Genomic DNA, 23,236 nt, shown 5'->3' with positions numbered 1-23,236 from the left:
GAGGCGAATTAAGATTGTCTTTCCTTAGCCAGGATACAAACTATCTCCATACAAAATCTTCATCTAAATCGGGTCTCCGGTTTAGACGTGAAGACAGAGTTACTTTCGTTTTTATAATATTAGTATAGATTTATCAACTGTTGATTTTCCTTACCTTAGTTAAAAATATCTCCTTAAACACGTAAAAAGATAATACGTTAAAAGAAACGAATTTTCACGTTTCTCGTAAACATGATTTACTAGAACAGATATTGAACATACAGGCAATACGAAAACTTTATTTAATGTGTTTTATCTTAAGATATTTGTAGTAAAAATTGTAACTTTGTTATTTCGATAAGTAGTGTAAGTAATCAAATGATGTATATTGGAAAAATAGGGCAAACGCTACGACGTATTACCGTAGGGTAATACAGACTCGGCGAAAGCGATGTTCGCTTGACGCGGTCGTATTTGATTTACAGTACTTGTACGTGCTATAAAATTTACAAGGATTTATTATGACAAAAACCAATCTCATGTTTTTTGCACCGTTCTCGTTATGAAGCTATTTATTTATAGTTTTGAATGATCATCGGCTTGAAAATAAATTGGAATTAAATCAAATTAACCTAAAAGGCCAGTGAATTTATATTCCAAGGATTCTAAATATACTCATTGTTTCAATGAAAACGACTTTTCATTCAAACGATATATTTACAGTATATTAATACTTGTGGAATATAATTATAGATCTGTATGTAACGCTTATTAACTTATATGATAAACATTTATCATAAAAAATAAACGTTTAATTATGATTATTAAAGGTGTACAGACAAGGGTATAGTTTTAATAAAGTTATATTTATAACAATGTTAGCTGCGAGCGTTGCGCATCTAGGCGGGCGGGATTCCGCCGAAAGCTTACTGAATTCATCCCAGCGTCAGTCGTCTGCGCGCTGTCGTCGTTGCACGTTGCTCCGACCGCTCGTTGGGACCGGATAAAAACTTACGTTCGTAATAGTGCAAGTGATATGTAAAGTGAAAAGATTTTTATATGTTATAATTCTGATATTATCTGTGTTTCTTGGTGTACAAAAATGAATTTAGTTTAAAAAAAGAACTGTTTTATTTTTTATTTGTGTTCAGGATTGGAATTGATTTTTCTTAAGTAAGTACTCTTCGTCACGTTTTAAGCCGTGTGTTACTTTTAAGATAATACATTTATTTCTTTTTTAATTAATTTTGTATCTTTTTGAGTGAACATTATTTTAATTAAATGCAACTATATTTAATAGTGATTAATACTTCTACTTAAAATCTATTTAATATTCCAGATCATATAGAGACGTTATTTTTTCTGAAAAAAAAAAATCGGACTGCGAATTAAAATAAAGTGATAAAAAATACATTTAAAGTAATTATTATTGAGAGTCATGTAAAAAAAATATTTAAAAATGTTCGATATAATTGCTTCGGGAGATAAAAATACATGAATTACATAAATCAATACGTGTATTTGTGCTATAAATATTTAAATATATATATGGCTAACTATGATTGCTATCGTTGTATATATCAATTCTCTTGGTATCGGTTATATGGTAATCGGGTTATTTACATAATTCGGCGTGCTTGTCAGTCGCGAAGATGATTAATCATCCCTCAGTTTCTCTTCCTCGTCCTTCGTTTATTTATTATGTATATAATGTACATACTGTGTATATACTTTACATAATATATAAGCAATCGGTGAACTTAGATTTGATCGGTTTAACATGAACGTCTTTGAATATTTGAGCTAAACATAAAGTCTCTATGAAATAATATTTTTTTTTTTACAAATAATTTTATGTATTTTTTAAATATAAATCATAATAATCAAGTGGTTTATATATTATTAATATTTAGTATTAATTACATTTAGAAGCGTCTCCGTGCGGTTAACCCACACTTAACGTAACTGCTACGCCTCCGTTGATATATGCAATAAGGATTTCATATTAAACGAATTGTCCATTTTATTTTAATTTAACTATTAAAAACAAACAAAAATCATTTATTAAATAATTAACACGTAACTTATTTATAATAATATCATGTAAATAGGAGTATCTCTCTGTCCGTTTCTCTTTCACGCCCAAACCACCGAACTAAGTCTGATGAAATATGGTTTTGGGTAATCTTGAATTCCAAAGATATATTCCAAAGGTGACAACTGACAACTGAAAAGTGAAGGTTTGGGCAACAACTAGTTAGCAATAAATAAATGGTCTAAAATGTATACACGTCCAAAGAATAACTATGTAGGCTTAGTTCATGTATGTGGGCGTTAGAATACGTTATATCTAATGTGCGTTTTAATACAAAATTACTTCACAACAATCCGTTAATATTAGTTACAACTATGCTGATTTCAGGTTACGTTTATTTAGAACTGGTCGCCCGTGGTTTCGCTCCGCTTTCAATTGTTGGTTGCTAGTTTTTAGCTATAATGAAACTCAATATTCTTTCATACAAAATTTTATTTCATTCAGTTTGTTGACTAGGCCGTATAAGAGCAACAGAGACAGATAGAGTTATTTTCGAAATTATAATATTAGTATAGACGAATTATAGTGTTATTGACTTCGTAACAACGACTATATTTGCATATAATAATTATACATTTAATATATTTAGTTTTCAATGTTGTATTTAAATTTAGTTACTAACTTTCTCTTGCGTTTTAATCGTTACTGATCCGCCCCTATGGATGATAGCGTGATCTTTATGAAGATATTCTACAGCTAAACAACGTATCATCTAAGATATATTTAATTCTGTCAAATATATCATGAGATCAGTGCGCCCGAACAAACGAATCATTAGTTTTATGGAATATTTTAGATATTGGGGGTAGAGTTCTGTGTGAGCCTGTATATAGGTATCACCCACTCATTAGATATTCTTCTGCCAAACAGTAATTCTTAGTGTTTTTGTATTACGGTTCGAAAAGCGATTGAGTCAGTGTTACTACAAACACAAACCTTTGTTCCCAGGATTGGTGGCATATTGGCGACGTAAGGCATTTTAAATATATCTTACAGCGCCAATGTATGTGGCGGTACTGACATACCACCAGATGGACCATTTGCCAGTCCACCTGGCTACAACATAAAAAAAATACAATATAGTACCCTTTAACTAGCGATATTGAAACCTATCTGGTAAGCCTTGTAAGGTTCAAAGGGACCAAAATAAATTCCAGACACTATTTTCTCTTATACTTCCTATTCAGAAAAGACGTTTCAATAATACCAAGTAATTAAATACCACAGATGTAACACAGTAGAAATTATTTAAAATAATAAGTAATTATAAAAATAGATAGATAGATATGTTGAATTTAATTTAAATTGCAGCTCAAGACCGTGTCATTATCACTGTTTAGGTTACAGTAATATTAAATTGTTGCTTGAAGTAAATTGCTTTGTAATGTAATAATTCCATTTTGAGGAAATGAAAATTAAATATAATAATCAGGAACTGAGCGTTTGTTAGCTTCACGTTTAAGTGATTAAGATTTAAGCTAGTGTCTGAGTGGAACAGAGGGTTTCGTTTCTTAATTGAATGTTCCTCATCATCCGTCCTTCCTCTCTGCGGTACAGAAACAACACCTATCAGTACAGATGCAAAATAATTACATTTTTACATTAGCAGCCTGTAAATTTTTCACTGCTGGGCTAAGGCCACCTCTCCCTTTGAGGAGTAGGTTTGGAGCATATTCCACCACGCTGCTCTAATGCGGATTGGTGGAATACACTTGTGGCAGAATTTCGTTGAAATTAGACACATGCAGGTTTGTCTCACGATGTTTTCCTTTATCGCCGAGCACAAGATGAATTATAATAAACACATGAAAATTCAGTGATGCTTGCCTGGGTTTGAACCCGAAATCATCTGTTAAGAATCACGCGTTCTAACCACTGGGCCATCTCGGCTCGGAAAACTAATTATAATTGTAAAATTAACGACGTCATTGTAGATTTAAATTGTAAATGTATTGTGTATTGTTGCGTTAGTTTATAATAAATCTAGTCGGGACGCTGTCGAATATTTGTAAACGGAACATGAATTTACAATAAAAAAAATAAGGTATACGATATTTTCTTTTTTTTTTGTATTTATTGTTTAAGTGAAATTATCTGTTCATGTTTAAAAACGACTTTGGCATTGAAATAAATATGTCTATTGTGCCTATGTTACATAGGCTCACTCACCCATCGAACCGAAATACAACAATACTAAGTCTTAACTACTTTTTGGTAGATCTGATTAGTGAATGGTTTCTACCAAGAATTGCACAAAGCCCTACCACCAAGTACACATTATTTTATAGCACATTTTTTTTATTTTTAGTATTCTTAACGTTATTTGCGTGTTCTTAAATAGGTATTTAAATTAATAAAATGTATTTGGTAAGTATTGCTTGAATATGAATTGAGTCGAGATGGCCCAGTGGCTAGAACGAGTGCATCTTAACCGATGATTTCGGGTTAAAACCCAGGCAGGCACCACTGAAATTTCATGTGCTTAATTTGTGTTTATAATTCATCTCGTGCTCGGCGGTGAAGGAAAACATCGTGAGGAAACCTGCATGTGTCTAATTTCAACGAAATTCTGCCACATGTGTATTCCGCCAACCCGCATTGGAGCAGCGTGGTGGAATATGCTCCAAACCTTCTCCTCAAAGGAGAGGAGGCCTTTATCCCAGCAGTGGGACATTTACGGGCTGCTAATGCTAATAAATAAAATGCTTGAATATCTGACGAGTGGGTGGTACCAACCAAAATGGGCTTGCACAAATTCTACCTTTAAGTATATGCACCATTCACTATTTCTACGGTTAACTATCTGATTAGATTTATTATAAGCTGACGGTCCTTACAATTAACCCGTAACGAATATAATGCATCGCAAATAAAAGAGATACTTAAAAAACTAGCATCACGCGCATCTAGCGTCTTTGGACGAATTAGCAAGAAACATTAAATAGGTATATTTTAATGTAATATTTATTGATTGAAATTATATTCCAATTCTCTTGGTTTTTCTAATTTAAAAATATAATCTAAATTTTTATAAAGTATGTTTCTTAATTTTTTTGAACAAAGTTTTCCAAAAGGATTTTTTTTTTAATTATAACAGATTTTACTAAATGTCGAGAAAATTTTAAAGTTAATATTTCGTAAAATTTCACAACTCGGATTTTAGAAACGGTGCCCTGGATACATAAATTCTTAAACGTTCTCTCTAAGAAGCGGATAACAAAAGTTAAAACGATAATAAACAGGACAAAATATTTGAGATAACTACTTCGAGCAACGAAAGATATCAAGCGAAATGCGCGCCATACTAAGGCGTACATACAAAAAAATATTAAATGATTCATTTAATTTACCCGTGAATAGATTATCCATCTCAATCGATTCCCGGTGACTTTGTAAAGATTCCATATTTCCTATTTAAATTTTTAAGTGTTCATCAAGCCCTAGTGTAGTAGAATTCTCCATAAAGGAACTTGGTATTTAACCAGCCGTAGAAAATAATGAGATGTGTGTTATAAAAGGCTTCATAAATCCAAAGCTTGTTATATAAGTAATTTCAACCGCAGATTAAATAATACTCAGTATCATGAATTAGACTAACTCTTAGACAATTAGTGGGAATAAAATAAAATAAAAAACGGATCTCACTTACAAAAAGCCGAACAATATTATAAATGAAATCGAAGTCATTATAAACCTATAATAACTGGGAACGTCGCATAAATTACCGATAGATAAGGCGAGGGTACTAAATTAGGGCATAATTAAGGCGGTCAACCCAAAAATTAAATCGCTGAAAGGGTAATTCAGAATGTTAGTTTACTCTGCCAATTACGTATTCAATTAGAAAATAGCCGTTTCGTGCTTTGATTATAAATGAGTGAGGCAAACGGAATTTTGAGTGACACAAAAATGGAGCTGAGATATCCGAGTGGTGGGAACACCTGAATCGATCCCGAGATAATTAATTAATTTGTGTTTGTAATTTGTGCATTTATTTATTTATTCATACTTTATTGCACCAATACTTAAAACTAAATATTACACATGGATTAAACAAAAGTAGCATGAATGCAACAGGCGGCCTTATCGCTAAAACAGCGATCTCTTCCAGGCAACGTTTGGGCAGAGGACTGGTTGTTGTATAACAAATGTAGGAAGAGGTATAAGCGTTTGTTGGATTAAAAATGACCACAAGTGTACTTGGTACATACTATATTTTTATCGTCCATACATATTGTTTATATTGAAAAATCTAAACGATTAAAAATATCATTGTCTTTATTAAAGGATAGTTAAATATTTCAAGATATAATAATTATTTTTATTTTACTTGTATAAAGTGGCTTAAATATTGCAATAAAATTTTAAACCAGTTCTATAAAATCGATTCAGAAGAAATTTAAAACAAAATATAATACTGTACTATTTTTCGAAATTAGTCACAGACTTAACTTTTGAGCGTGACGATTGAAACCTAACTTTATTTTAGAATATTTTTGAAGTCAAAGTTTCTTCACTCTTTCAAAGTTCGTCCAAAGATAGGTATTTGAAGAGCAAGTACATGTCCGCTGCCTGTTATAACGAGAACGAAAAATGTTTTATGAATTTATAAAGAATATGTAAATCAAATTGTAAGCTCTAGAAAACTACAAGTGAGTTAGCCAAGTTTGAATTTGTTACGCATGAATTTTCTGAAAGAAAGGCTTAGGACGTATCATTTTATATTCACATGCGACAAAACTTTTATCTAAATATAGTCAGTACATTATAATAAAAGCGTTAGTACTAAATTGTTATATTTAGAACTGGAAATTTTGTATAGGAAAACTGAAGGCCTGATAGGATGATGACAGAGCCAACTTATGGTAAGTGGCCCATAGAAAAGGGGCACTGTGGGACATTTCAACTGTCAATCCGATACTAATCTTTGAAACTAAGACAAAAGATAAATTTAGATTTTTTTCCTAATTATTATAAAAACTCGAAGACAAATATCCCGTGAGTGCTAAGCTCAAAACAAATGTACTTATGAAATTACACAAATCAGTCATCAGGTTGATTTAACACAGTAACGCTCGCAATCCGCTTTATCCGTACTTACAATCATTTTTTTGTATTTTTGGAATAAGTAAATATATAAGTAGCTTTATTTTTAATCAACAACGCAATTATAATAATTCGCTATTTCCTCTAAATTTTTTAAAGAATGTTTTGTTTGCACAGTTTCGTGCCATTCTTAATGATGACAAAAACACTAGCTACAGAAAACAGCTTGCCGTTTTCTGTAGCTCGTGTTGAAGAAATCTTAATGATAGAATGTAACAGCCGTAAAACAACTCCACCGGCTCCGATACTTGTAATTTAGGAAAATGTTGCGCTTTAAGGAAATAGACGCTAATTTCTTTCTTCCCTAAGGATGAAGACATGCTTTTTCTTAAAAATGTTTAGAATAAATGAAGTAATTTCGGTAGGAATGGTGTTTTTATTTTACAAGGCGAGGTTTTTTTTTTAAATAAAATTTACTCTTTAAATTTTGAGGATGTTATTTCGGAACGTCGAGTTTATAAATCACGTTAAAATTTGTTTTGATTGCCGACTTCTTTAGATTAAATAAGGATTCAGGAAGTAATGAAAATATAAAATTTATGATTTATGAGAATGCAAATTATTATTTGCATTTTCATAAATTAATAATTGAATTAGACGAAGTGGACGTAAGTAGTATATAAATAGGCAGATTTATTTATTTAGCATTAATATCACAACTCAATATGCTCAAATGAAACAATATTTTATAATATACTTAAACTAAAGAATTGCGGAACTGAAGAAATAGTGGCACACCACTCGTAAATACAAAGGCAGTTGAAGCAGAAAAATTCTTGATTGGCGACTACAAACCAGAAAATGCAGCGTGAATAGGCCTCATAAGTTGGTCAAACGATCTTGCATCGATCGCAGGAAACCACTGGATGCGGGTAGCTCAAGACTGGCATTGTGTTCAGTAGTAACTGTACCGGCTGAAATTATGATGATAATGGTATTTAACCTTTCTTGATTTACTCTGGATTAGTCATACTTGTTAAAAATTTTGATTGTTGTTGACTTGTGTCAATCTTTCTTGGAAATGCTATTGTATGAGGAGACAAAAAGCCCTGGAGGAGACAAAATTAGGAGCAGGATTTCCTTTCCTTTGTAGTTTCCTCGGATAATTTTGAAACTTACTTTTTAAGATAAACCAAAGAGACCCTAATCCTGATTAAGATAATGATATCATAATAATATTTTATTTAATAAACAGGAATCTTGTACTCTCTTTATCTCTGGGCCAAACTTTTTCTCTTCATTCTGATGAAGTATTCGTAGAGAGATTCTGCAGAGAATTCTAATTAAAATAATAATTCTGCACGTAAAGGGTATCATATAACTTTTGCTTGAACGAATTTTGTAAAACGAATAACGTGTATATAGTAAACTTACTTGGTGGCACCAACTACTCATCAGGTATCTACCGCCAAACTGCAATACTTACTATTAGTGTGTTCCAAAATGGACAATACTCATACAGAGGTAGTGTAACTAGAGACACAAGACACATAACATTTTAGGTCCCAAGTTTGGTGGTGCATTGACGATGTAAGGAATGGTAGGAATATGGTTGTTGACAACTTACCACCAGATGGCATATATGTCCGTCCGTCTACGTATTACATAAAAGTATCTCATCAGTATTAGTACCTGGCAACGACATATCCCATAACTCGTACGTAGATAACAAAACCCCTAATCACTTATCCTTTCAAATAATACCCCAAGTTCTACCTCGAATATATTTTTGTATATTTAACTCATAACACGATTGTCTGTTGAATTTTATGCGTACTAATGAGTTGATATGTTTATTACAGACAGTGTATTTTTTATATATCTTATGATTTAGGTACTATATGACGTTTGTGTGTGTGTGTGTGTGTTTGAATAAATATGTGGAAAACATTGTATTGACGTATTGGGTGAAAGGAATTTTCATTTAATTCATTGCTGATAAACACAAATGTAAATGGATGAATATTAACACGTTATCTTCGGTTTTGTCGGTAAGTGTAAACGTAAGTAGTGAAGAAAATATGTCAATTTTAGAACTTTCCCCACGAATAGAGGCAAAACTTTTACAATCATATCCCAACTTACTTTGGGGATTAAAAATATTAACGATTTCTGAATATTTTTTTAAATAAAGTGAATTTATCCTTTTCCAAATTCTGTAACGAATATTTGTTCTCTGTAATTAAAATTCAGTTTCAGATAAATCAAACTAAGCTTCAATAGTTGAGTTGTATACGCATCACGTAGCGATGATAATGTTTTCAGGTTCAATCCCATTTGACTATTGTCGTACCCACTCCTAGCACAAGCTCTATGCTTACCGTGTGAGAGACATTTGCACCGTAAAATAAAATAAAATAAATCAAAAATTATATTGATTTAAAAAAAAATATATTTTACGTAAAATGTATATAATTACTGTAAATGTATTAATATCCGCTTATTACAACTATAAGGTTTTCAAAGTTGGGAGTGCTTGGCCTGAGAATCGTATGGTTGATCGTAATCGTGAGGGTTTCATTTAAAGAAATATGTATATGGAATTCCTATTATGCTTTCGAATGGTATTTATTTAGCATTGGTTCACCGGTATAACATTAGTACTTTTTTTTATTAAAATTTTAGTACAATATAAAATCCGGAAGTAAATCAAAGTTTTATCAGAATGCATTGCTTTTAAACTTCCAGGAACGCTAAAACATAGAGCACCCGTCTTATTGCCGCCTCACTGGTGACACGGAGCTTCATTCTAGTCCCAGAGAGTCAGAATTACTGTTCAACGGAGAATAGAAACAAGCATTCTTGCCACCATTCATAATTTGCACACTTTAGAGTTTTGATTGAAATTAAATGAAAATCTTAAAAAATTGCCGTGAGAGGAAAGTTGTTTAAGAAAAAAATATATTGAGTCCTCAAATATATTTCACGTTTCATACAGTTGCATACAAACGAAAAAAAAAACAATACAAGAAAAACGACTGAACAAAACATTTAAAAGGAATATTTATATAACTTTTCCTGTTACGTGATTAAGTTTTTTATTTACGTCCCTAATCTTAAATTGAATGAAAGCAAAACAACATACCGTGTTACATTCCATCCGTATTGGGTGTGGTCGAAATAAAAGATTTACAGTTGTATAGTATTTTTCGTTTGTTCCTAGCGAAGGCCGTTCGAAAATAGACAAGCGCGGATAGAGGGCGGTCGTTTGAAGTTTTACCGCTATTTGTATTGGCGCGTATTGTTATCTCTCTCGGTTTCAGTAAACCCGATTTATTCTAAGTCCTTTGAAAGCAATGCTATAAATTATTACACTTACATATATTGTACGAATGTATGTGGCAGGTACACTTGGTGGTAGGGTTTTGAACAAGCCCGTCTGGGTTGGTACCACCCATTATTTTTTTTCCATTAGCAGCCCGTAAATGTCCCACTGCTGGGATAAAGGCTTGGGGTTGGCGGAATACACATGTGGTAGAATTTCGTTGAAATTAGACACATGCAGGTTTCCTCACGATGTTTTCCTTCACCGCCGAGCACGAGATGAATTATAAACACAAATTAATCACATGAAATTTCAGTGGTGCCTGCCTGGGTTTGAACCCGAAATCATCGGTTAAGATGCACGCGTTCTAGCCATTGGGCCATCTCGGCTCGGAATATTTGATAAGTGGTACCACCCACTCATCAAATATTATACGGCTTAAAAGCAATACATAGAATTATTTCGTTCCGGTTTAAAAGGGTTAAAATCGTAATTTTCATGATTGGTAATTTAAGAATTGGTAAATATCAATGACTATAGGTGGTGGTGACCATATACCATCAGGTAGCCCATTCGTCCACCAAACTTTTTTTATTAATTTCAAATTACTAATATAAAAATTAAAAAGGTCCAAAAAGATTAAAGGTTAACCTATTTGGTTACCCGAATGTTATAATAATAATAAATTATTATTATAACATTCGGAATATATTCATAACAGTTTAGTTAAAAGCAACTAAACAATAGGTTTTAATTAAAATCAGATCTATCATTTAGGCAGTTGAATAGTTGTTTTTTAAAAGTTGGAGCGGAGCCAAATTAAAAAGTAATGTTAGAAAATTTCTTATAAAAATGATTATAACAACACAAGAACACAAATATTTTCTTTAACTAATGAACAATTATTAAATGAAACAAAATTAATTAATTTTACTGATGATTTTCTTTTATTTATGAGTATTTAATAAAAATATAATACATAATTTAAGCACTAATGACCAGATTATAATGAAGCAGTTTAATGATATATTGGAATATTTTGTTGATGTTTGATAAATCATAAATTTTATAAGAAAAAACTTCAACGTCGGTCGTCGTCTTCGGTAAAGCTTACGTCATATCTGACACCAAGCGATAACACGATCAAGAGATAATATTAAAATAAATACTAGCTTAGACAAAATGCAAATAACAAATAAATAATTTTAATAATTTTATATAATACCTGTATGTATATAAGACAGAAACAGGGGTGAAAAAGAGAGGGAAAGGTCGCTTGGACGTAATGTTTACGTGAGTATTTCGGCTAGTGCACTCTACTGTAAGCTGCTGAAATGAACTTAGTTCAAAAAATAGGTAGCATATTCCTCTATTTATACTTCTTTACTAATATCATAAATGTAAAATAACTCTGTCTGTCTGTCTGTCTGCCGCTCTTTTGATTGTCGAAATTTGGTATGAAGCAAACTTGAGCTCCAAGGAAGGACATGGGGTACTTTTTTGCCCAATACATGATAACCAACCCCTAAAGCGTGAGCGAAGCTACCGGCGACAACTAGTGTTAACATAATAAGACCCATAAGTACATTATTCTCCTGTATTATAGTATGCACAGAGTTTGCGTCAATGTTACAAACGACTCATAAAAACTAAGCTTAAAAACTAACACGATTTGATACTATTCAATGCTTCATTCGAACAATCTTCATGATATGAAAATTATAAGCTATGATCGCAATGGCTTACAAATACGACCGTACCCTTATATTTTTGCTTCTACGTTAAACGTTTGCCGGTCAGCATTTTTGTTATTAAAACTAAAAGCTGTACGATTGCTAGGATTTACCAGTACGACCGTATCCTTTAGAGTATAGCACGGTGCAATCTCTCACGATTCACTTGGTCTCAAGCGACTACGATTCTTGATTGTTGCAAGATTTTCTCAGAAGTTTACTGTATTTATCACAATACTAACTTTTTGACCCGTTGCTTGCCCTCTAGATGGAAGAGTTCAACTGTCTCTTTGTATATGTCTGAACCCGCAGCTTTACTCTCGAAGAATTCATTTTGTAACTAAAATGCTTTTGAAGCATTTTTTGATGTGAAACATCGTTTGGAGCGTCTTTGATGTAAGACCGCGTCGAGTGCAGTAACGGCAAACGGTGTGACGCTCTCTTATGACGTAATTCCTTCCCACTGCTGCTCTAAAATGTATTGATATTATATGAGTATTAATAATGAAACTATATTTTTATTATGTTGGTATATTGATTTTCTATTATTAAAAATAATTTCAACAATTAACATTAGTGATGGTGATGATTTGTATGTCGGTATCCCGAGGCAGTCACTTTCTATGACGGCAAAATAAAATAATTTAAAATTTAAACTAAGAATAAGAACCTTTGTTAACTGCAAAGCAAAATTTAACCGAAAGAAAAAAAAAAAATTAAATACGATTGAAGTAATGTTAAATAATCTTTATTTATTTTCAGATCCCAATCGCTTGCAATGAGATTATATGGACCGTGAAAATGGTGTAGAAACATTGAATCAGTGAAATGTGAAAATAATAAACGATGTTTTAAGTGACGGACGTGAATTGGACACGATGGCTTTAACGATTTGTTATCTAATAGTGATGTGGATCTCAATAATCCCGCTGCATCGAGCTGACAATTTAGGTAAGAACTATCTAGTAATCAATGAACTTTGATAGAACCGGTTATGTTAAAATCAAAGTCAAAATATTCTTTATTCGATTAGGCTCAGAAAAATACTTTTGAATTGTGATTGAATTGTAGATTCCTGTGAGACGAACCACCAAGTAACTCATTAGTTACTTTTTTCCATGTCAATAAAGATTTTATAATAAATAAAGAGTTTTTATATAAATTTATAACTCTTAACAACATTTGTCAATACAGTAGTTTTTATTTTTTTATTTTTTTGCGTTCTAATGCATACTGTAATATAGTTGTAGGAACAGAACATAATATATATTTTTTTTATTTTTATAATTATATAGAATAACGTCATTTAAGCGATTTTTATTAATTACTTGGAGAAATAAAGGTCTTGAGGCATATAGTTATAATAAATAAAAATGTATCATAGTAAATTATAAAATTTCAGCATACGTAAGTTTCATAAGGACGTACCTACTCTTTCACGGTTAAATAAGGGATGAATAATAAACACACATTAAGTATAGGAAACTAAGTGGTGCTTACTCGGATTGAACTTGCGATCATAATGTAAGATTTATGAATTCTAATCACTAGACTATTTCGTATTGTACGAAGTAAAATATTCGATTATTTTATGAAATTTCAATTTGTACGAATCCTTAATAGATTGAGGTGTATGACCTCAATATCGTCCATATTTTGTTTTAGACGAAACTGATAATACCTATCAAATTGGATGTTAATTTAATAAAGTTGCATCAACGCATTAAACACTCTAAACCGCAATGCGTCGAACGTTTTTTTCCGTACGAAGGCTGAGTGAGCTAGTGTAATTAAAGGCACAAGTTAGGTCTCATGGTTGGCAGCAAATGGACAATGTAGGTAACGATCATTGTATTTTACGATGGTTAATGTACGCATTGTGGTAAAGGTAAGGTTTAGGTATATATCATCATGTGGCCGATTAAATTCTTTGAATTTTAACAACAGAAAAATAGTTCAGTTACCTTGTCATTAGGAAGTTTGATGTTTAAATATATACTTGGTGATATACGATATACTTACGGAAATACGTAGATTATTTAAATTTTCATAATAGTAAATTTAGTTTAAAATAACCTTTGGTACGTTTACATTTAATATGATCATTTAACTTAACGTTCAAATCCTAGTAATACTAATAAGTTAACTTGAAAAAAAAAACTATACAACGACCAATTTTTATGTTATCAAAAGTACAGTATCCTTTATACAATATGTATCGTGGCATACTTGTTAGTTTTATCGAAACTGCACTTGTCGTTATCATCGGGCATTGGTGCTCCGTACAACCAGTCAACTGTCAAAGCTTCTAGTATGCTACGTTTCAGGGTGTGTAAGAGTTTTCACGTCGTATTTTATACCGAATATGCCGATAATACTAGTTTATGTTACTGAAAACAAAAGATACGACTACAGTGTTGCCATTAGTCAGATAAAATTGAACGTTAAAAAATTTGAAGTCCGGTTAACACTGGATTAAACTAGTAAAGTAAAGTCAGCGGCTAGTGTGTGAGATAAAACATCTTTAAGTTTTTTTATTCATATAATTATTCTGTAAAACTTATTAGTAATATCGATAGTGTTAATGTAATGTAAGGTATTAAATATTATTTAACGTCACTTGTGTAACAGCCCTTATAAATGTCAATAGTATGTCACAATCACGAAGCATTGTTACGACATCGATCGTCAGAGGATGAGATGGTAACAATAGAATATCTATAGTACATCACGTCGCAAGACCAAATATAATAAATGTCAAGTATTATACAACTGTCTAATTAGTTTTAGCATACATACAATTCGAACATTCTAGAACTATTCAAATATTTATTGGGTTATTATTTTGTATTAAGAGCGCTTATTCCAATTATCGTTTGTCAATTTAAGTCATTTTTAAGCTCGTGTGCGTGTTATTGCGTATGTGTGAATAATAACAACTACTATAGTCAAGCCAGTCGATATGAAGTATCGTGATGCTATTAAAGTATTTATTCCGTATATTATAAGTAGTTTCTATGGGTTTTATTTTCCATTGCATATGAATGATACTAAATCACGGAAATTATTATAATATATTGGACGGATTGGTTAATATATAAAAATAAAGACTGTAAAATATTAAAATCGATTGTCATTCACAGTAACTGTAAATTATAATGTGCATACGATTTCTTGAGTAATTTATTATCAAATTTAAAAATATCAATTTCATATCAAATAATATATATCAAATTAAAAAATATCTAAGAAGAAATGGATGGAGTGTGTGAGGAGGGAGTCAGATAAACTTGAAGGATCAGTTGACGAATAAAATAAGGGAATGGCAGGAAAAGACATGCTGCGCCGACCCCAAATAGATTGAGACACGAGCAGGGATAAAAATACGCTAATTCTACAAAAAAAATGATTACCCCAACCTTTAAAGACACTGTTAGTAGAATTATAAATGGCAATTAAATTATGGGTTTATAAATAAATACAATGCATTAAAGACGTTAAGTTTTTTTTTTTAAATAATGGTAGTTGAAAATAACTAATAAAGGAATCCAGTTCTGAACTAATAATAATAAAAATGAATTACAATTGAATAGAGCATCTCCTTTTTTTAAGTCAGTTAAAATGTATTGTTATCAGAAAAATGTATATTTTTTTTAAAACTTAAAAAGTTTATTTAAGTAAATAAAGTTAAATACTTTAGATCAAAACGTTTTAGCTGCGCTATATCTATAGCGAGAGACTATACGTAGAACATACCTGTGTGTATGTGTGAATGTGTCACGCGACGACGAGCGGTACGTCCTCACTTTGTGAGCGCTCGGTGCGGAATGCCAATCTGTTCGTTGCGTTTCAAAGTTAGTCAGTTATTTAAAAAATAATAATAATAATAATATTAATCATAACTTAATTAAAACAAATCCGTGACTATGACTAACTTTATAATTGCATTTGTTATTATATAAGTTATTCGGTTGACGATGTACTTTTGTAGAAATATCTTGAAGTAAGCTAAATATTTAGCTTGGTTTTATTCCCTTATTTCTTCTCCAAAATAAAATAAGACATTTGGTCCATAGTCACTTAATTTAATAATCGAATCGGCTAATCCGGCATAAACTCTTAATTTAAAATATATACTCGGTAGTTACAGTAGGGCTGCGTTTAAGTCCTTTGTGTATGGTATATAATATATACTACAGAATGTCTTTATATAGAACGTTCACAGCTTTTTTCTCATTAGACTATATAAACCGCTATGTCCGTGCATTATAAATCATTAATATCTTCGAAAATATCCATTTAAATTTTATGCTGTAAAGGGTTATATTAATCTTTATTAAATGCACAATATTATAGTACTTAATTGGATAAGATTTATTTATTTTTTATTTATGTTTATAACATCGAAAGGCTCATAGTAGCCCGTGCCTTATTTTACATTTTACTTTAATGAACATCAGCAGATCTTCGCTGGACTTCGAGCTTGTCTTCTTCTTGGAAGACGTAGCCCACACTGACTTTAAATACATTTTTTATAATAAATATATCATTTTAAATTGTATTTGATATAAATTAAGACAATATAATATACATTTGGTCCCACATTTTAAAAATTTTACTGCAATCCAGCGGGTCCTGGATTAATGCTGTATTGCTTAAAATCACTTCGTAAATAAACCATTATTTCTCGTAAGCAGTAAAGGATACAGAATGTTTATTGTGGGTTATCCCTAAGAGATAGATTTATACCAGTGTGGACATCACGACATCACATTAGAAACCTCTAAAATTATCAGTGTTTCTCTACTTTATACATGTATTATACATATAAACCTTCCTCTTGAATCACTCCATTTATTAAAAAACCCGCATCAAAATCGGTTGCGTAGTTTTAAAGATACACAGGGACAGACATACAGTGGGAAGGTACTTTGTTTTATACTATGTAGAAGTAGTAGTATTAACGGTAAGTATTGTTTAAATTCACAGATAAAATACTGCAGTGCTGAATTTGCAAATGGCATAAATACATATCTAACTTGGATTAAAATTAATAATTATTGCATGTTTTATATTCGTGTAATATGCTTCTCAAAACTGCGTCGTTGGTTTAGTCGCTGGCTTATGTAATTGCAGACAGGTTCGAGTCATGACTCGGCTAGTAAATGTTATCAAGTTTATGTACTGTATCCTTCGAAAAGCACATAAAAAATCCATTGGGTGCATCTGCTCTATTTCCGTTCGTGTTGATTTGCCTTCTTTGGGTTGTGAGGAAATAGAGAGAGCACTGCTGATTGAAAGTACATTTGTGTTCGATTTAATCTTATCTTAGTACGTTATCAACAATGCACATATTAATGGTTTTTTGAAGCTTCTTTTGGTGTATTTATGATGCGCGCGCATAGGGTGACATATAAACTATATCATGAAGCTGCTCGCTAAGCCGCCAAGTTATGTGTCGAATTTACAATGTGCGTTTTATTAAAAAATTAAGTTGTTAATGTTTAAATTTATGTGTAAGTGTTACATGAGTGGTGACAGAAGAATAAAATAATAATTATATGTTTTATTGTGATCACTATTTTCATACGTAAAAACTATTTTGAATTACGTCGAAGAAGTAGAACTTGTCACACGCGTATAGAAGTACGCGATCCTTTTTTTGTTACGATTAGTTTTAATTCATATAAAGCGAACAAGGTAAACCTTATTTTATAAAAGGCTTTTATAAAGATAGGCTAGTAGGTAATGGGAATATGCCTATTTGATCCAAATTCCACAGTTGAATTTAAAATTGATTGATTTTATTGAGATTGTTCAAGTAAAATGTGCCGAATATATATTCGAATTCTCTTATAGATGCAGTTGAAAAAAAAAAAAAATCTATACCATTTTAGTAGTTTCGAAGAAAAATTATTCAAATTTTCTTCGAAACATTTCTACGTTTGAGAGAAATTGTTGTTATTTTTGTTATTTTTAATTAAAAACTCGTTCATAATACACATACTTTTTAGTTAATTCAAATTATTTTTCAAGTTCCTATGTCCTCAAATAAAAACTAAAATTATTAATAATAGTTTACATTCCACTACGACCTCGGTGGTCGAGTAGTGTGTAAACCGGTTTTCATGGGTATACCACTTCAAGGTCCCGGGTTCGATTCCCGGCCGAGTCGATGTAGAAAAAGTTCATTAGTTTTCTATGTTGTCTTGGGTCTGGGTGTTTGTGGTACCGTCGCTACTTCTGATTTTCCATAACACAAGTGCTTTAGCTACTTACAATGGGATCAGAGTAATGTATGTGATGTTGTCCAATATTTATTATTAATTATATAACAAATGACCTTAACTCTCATGTAAAAAAAAAACATTGATAAATAAGGCATATTACTAGGCAAGATTTATAAAAAAATTAGTTACTGGCATCCTCTGTAATTAAAATGGTGAAATCTACTGAGTTTCTTGTCGGTTCTTCTCGGTAGAATTTACTTTCCAAACCGGTGTTAGCTATATATTTTATTCAACATTGTAACATGACAATTATAATCTTGTATAATAAATATATTGATTTTGATAATTATATTTGAACACAATAGTGCTATAAACATATAATGCGTTATTTTTGCTAAGAAACACAAATGATAAACGCGATTATTAAACGTCACAACTGAGGTGATCCAAGATTTAACAAAGCTCACCGACGATCCAGAATTCACCAAAATGGTCGAACAAATAAAAAAGTTAAACTCGAACGTTTTCTCCGGAGATTTCGGTTCAATAATAAAACTTTCGTCGTTGACATGGTTTTGCTCCGTTCTTGGATGACACGATAAAATATTTTAGAATTCTCTTATCATTCAACCGATTTAAAATTTGATAAAAGAAGCTTGATAAAAGATCGATGTTTTAAAATCTCATAAATTTTTCGCAATCTATAATTTATTGATGAATATTTATACATAAGAAATGAATAAGAGTATAATTATTAATCATTTTTTCACAGCAGTCTTTAAAGCGCTTTTTACAAATAAGTAATAAAAAGTACCACCGTTTTAATATGGCCCTTTTAGACACCGGTTTGGATATTGTTCTATCACACGGCCCGAATCTATCTATGCAAGCGGGAGGATATATTTTATGTGTCAGATTTTTTCCTACGCATGCAGGTTTCTTATCGACCTTTCTACAACTGCAGAGGTCATGATGAATTGTTATACCAACAAATTAGGTTGTTTAAAGTTTAGTGATACTTGAACCGGTTTTCATTATAATTTGACTCGTCATCGTAATTTCACTGTCTTGGTGTTCTCACAAATAAACCATGTCAAAAAAGAGAGAGAAATTGTATTACAAAAAAAAAAAATCCTGTACGTCAGTCGATACTTTTTTATGATAGAGGTAGGCGGACGACCATATGTACCACCTAATGGTCAGCACCATCTATAGACAATATCGCCAATATGCCACCAAATATGGAAACTAAGCTGTTATGTCCCTTGTGCCTGTAGTAACACTGGCTCACTCACCCTTCAAACCGGAACACAACAACTGGGTATTGTTGTTTGGCGGTAGAATATCTGATGTGTGGATGGTACCTTACCAGACGGGCTCGCACAAAGCCCTGCCACAAAGTACTAAAAGTGGATGTTCGGAAAAGTCTGTTCTAGTCCTGCTATACATAATTCTCAAAGCTAATTTCATGAAACATGTGTTAACATACACACACGTTCATAAATTAATACCGCTTAGATAAAATAATGTATAGTTCTAAGCCAATCAACAAACTCGTTTATAGAAAATGGTTTAAAAGTAACTTTTCTAAACTAATGTCTTTGGTGATGCCTCAAATCTCTTTGTTAACAGCTATCCTAACAATTAATCTTAATTTGATTTATACAACGATCAAGATGTTTGATCACAAGTTTGAAGATTACTCTTACTTCAGGCGTACAAATTAATAATAATGGTTAATCGGTATTTTAATATAAGTTATAACAGACCTTTGCCATTCCATTTTTAAATTTATTAATATGTTTATTCTTAAACAATGTATGTTCGATTTAGAATGAATAATTGGGATTCCATTTTTAAATTTTATTCTAGTACTATATCGAACCCATATAGGAACTTTTTATTACCTGTCTTAATAACAATGAAGGTAAAATATTAAAGTACTTTAAAGCGTATTTAAACGCAAGTCCTTAATCAGTGACCATTAGAATTAAAATCTTTGCTAATTCGAGAACATAATATTTCGCATGAAAATCATATAACAAAATAAAGTAATTATCAATTTCAAATTGTGTGATCGTTCTGACTATGTTTCAACGAAGGTGGCTAATATCACCCGCGCCACCTAGAAGTCTGAAAATCCACAACAGCGCGATTTTTAAGACATTTACTGCCTCGCACAACCACTCTGTGGAACCAGCTTTCGCCGTCGGTTTTTTCGAACCGAAACGACTTGGGAACCTTCAAGAAAAGAGTGTACTCATTCCTTAAAAGCCGGCAAATCATCTGCAAGCCCCCCGGAGTTGCAGATGTCCATGGGCGGTGGTAATCACTTTCCAGCCTGCTGCTCGTTTGCCCCCTATAACATAAAAATATATATATATATATATATATGTATAAGAGTAGATAGATTTCAGGCAAAGAATGGAATGAAGTGCTTTCAAGGGGGATCGGGCGAGTAAAATCTCTTAATTATGGGTTGTTACTTAAATAATACTAACTGAAAATAAAATATTCATTTATATAGCTAAGCCTAGATTAGAGCACAGGATATCAGGATCTACTGACTTATAATTAATGATGGTGATGTCGTTCCGTCCGATTTTGGTCAATCTTAACTACGCAGGGGACATTATAGTGCACATATGTATGCTAACACAGGTGCACTCTTTATGTCCTCACTCTTATACATATGATGGGACAGTTAATCCGACAACACCGAAAATTGTTTATGTTCAGGGTCAAGAGGTTTGAGTGCTTCCCGAGGCACAGGAGTTTACTTATTATTAGCTATTTATAATTAGCTATAGTTGGTATACCGACGAAGCAGTCGAAATAATGTTTTAATAATTATAATATACTAGCTGTTGTCCGCAGCTTTGCTTGCGTGGAAGAATATATTTAGAGATTAATTTTTAATATTAGGTTAATTTAAGACCTCATTGTATACCACATTGATGTGAATTTCTCCCCTTAGGGAAAGAATATCCAGACACGCTTTAAATACGTATGTTATACTTTTTTAACAGTAGCCCAAAAATAAAAATTTCATGCTTCAAAAATGACGGTTTCTAGACTAACCTATATATACGATATTTCGACCACTTTTACACCAACCCTTAGGGTAGAATATGTAGAGACCCTTAAATACGTATTTAATAATTTATAAACAGTATTCCAAACATTAAGTTTCATGTTCTTAGCTTAAAAAACGTCGGACTTACATACAAACTTTCGACCCTTATTTCATCCCCTTAGGGGTAGAAATTTTAAAATATCTTCCATAATGGGTGTCCAGTAAAACCTACTCACCAAATTAACTATTAAACTTAGGGCTTCATTTGTTATGATGAATCAGTCAGCCATGACATGTAATTTTATAATTATAGAAAACGTCGTGATAACTTAAGGTCCCCGCGCGAATTGAAGCGCGACTCATCCCATCATTAAAAGTGTTTTTGTAGAAACCAAAACGCGGTTTATTTCTTGCGCATTTCGTACGAAGATTAAGCGCTAATCTTCTTCCCGGTAGAGTAAAATGTTACAGTAATTATTATCACTCCCAATAGAGTTGCAAGACTTTTAAACTTTGTCAAGTTTTGTTTCAAAATGTATTTAATTAAACATTATCTGTTCTACTAAAGATAATCTGTGTTTTAATATTATAAATCCAAATTCTTCTATGAATTCTGTTGTTATTTGAAATCTTAGTTACTGATGTTGGTAGGAAAATATAAAGTATGCACAATATCGTAATACAGTTCTAATTAAAATACTGGCTAATGATAATGATCTTCAAAATTACTGAATTTATCAGAACCAAATGAAAAGTTCAGTTTATTTAATGAAAAATCAAAGGATTTTTCATACTGGTAAAGATGTTGAAAAAATTGAGTTCAGAACATGACGTTTCATAAATTTGTGTCCAAGTTACGTTTCTGAATTAAAAAAAAAAAAATCCTTATTCCTACAGGAAACCCGGGGTCGCTTGTATTTTCTTATTTTCTATTTAAATAAGAAACAATTTTTAATTCATTTCTACAAGGATAACACGACATTAAAGGAAGTTGCTAGATATATAAGTATACATATAATAGCATACCAGCGGGCCGCCCGCGACATTTCGCGTTTAATCCACAGATTTTTTGGAATTTCGAAACCTATGAAAGTTTTTTTTTTATTTAATTTAATTTAATTTTTTTATACAGCCAGTGAATTTTCGGCTGTCTAAAATTAATTATTTGTTAAATCGTAGCAATTTATTCAATTGCAATCAAGAAGCATCTTCAGTTTTCTGCACATCAACATTCATAACATCTTAGTTCCCAAGGTTGGTGTCGTATAGGTGATGTAAGGAATGGTTAATATTTCTTACAGCGCCTTTGTCTATGGGCGGTGGTGACCACTTACCATCAGGTGGTCCATATGCTCGTCCGCCAACCAATGCCATTAAAAAAAATTAAAAAAAATAAAAATGCTTTGCAGCGATAATGATATCGTTCTCATTTAATATTTAGCTTTGAGTTTAATTTCATCATATTAAATTACTTTAGTGATACAAAAGTGCTCGCAAGAGCCTACTTAGATGAGATATACTTTGATTTGAATATTAATTTCGGTCGTTATCAAGAAAAGAAAAAAAATATCAATAACATTTCAGAAAATGCCGTTATTAAGGTTTGAACTTAAAAAAATCCTCTAGTCATACATTTCGTATATGAATTTTGTTATTAATTTGAAATTCATTCAAAAACGTACTTTGACAAAGAGCTCTCGCGAACACGAAGTATATGTATTTATATATTATTTATAGGACCATATCTTTATT

At 31.7% G+C, this 23,236-nt stretch overlaps 1 protein-coding gene across 1 annotated transcript in view; it reads left to right on the top strand.

Moving 5' to 3' along the window:
* The first annotated feature begins 1,093 nt into the window (after window positions 1-1,093).
* The window catches only part of LOC125065809, an 82,337-nt gene continuing 60,194 nt past the window's right edge, over window positions 1,094-23,236 (top strand). Inside the window, exons 1-2 of the mRNA XM_047673643.1 lie at window positions 1,094-1,152; window positions 12,941-13,129. Of these exons, the coding sequence (XP_047529599.1) occupies window positions 13,057-13,129 (73 nt within the window). The 5' untranslated portion in view covers window positions 1,094-1,152; window positions 12,941-13,056. The remainder of the gene's footprint in view (window positions 1,153-12,940; window positions 13,130-23,236) is intronic.

The sequence above is a fragment of the Vanessa atalanta genome, chromosome 8 (genome assembly GCF_905147765.1).
Source record: "Vanessa atalanta chromosome 8, ilVanAtal1.2, whole genome shotgun sequence".
Classification (NCBI taxonomy): domain Eukaryota; kingdom Metazoa; phylum Arthropoda; class Insecta; order Lepidoptera; family Nymphalidae; genus Vanessa; species Vanessa atalanta.
Note: the sequence above shows the minus strand (reverse complement) of the source record. Positions and strands in the feature narration are given on the sequence as shown.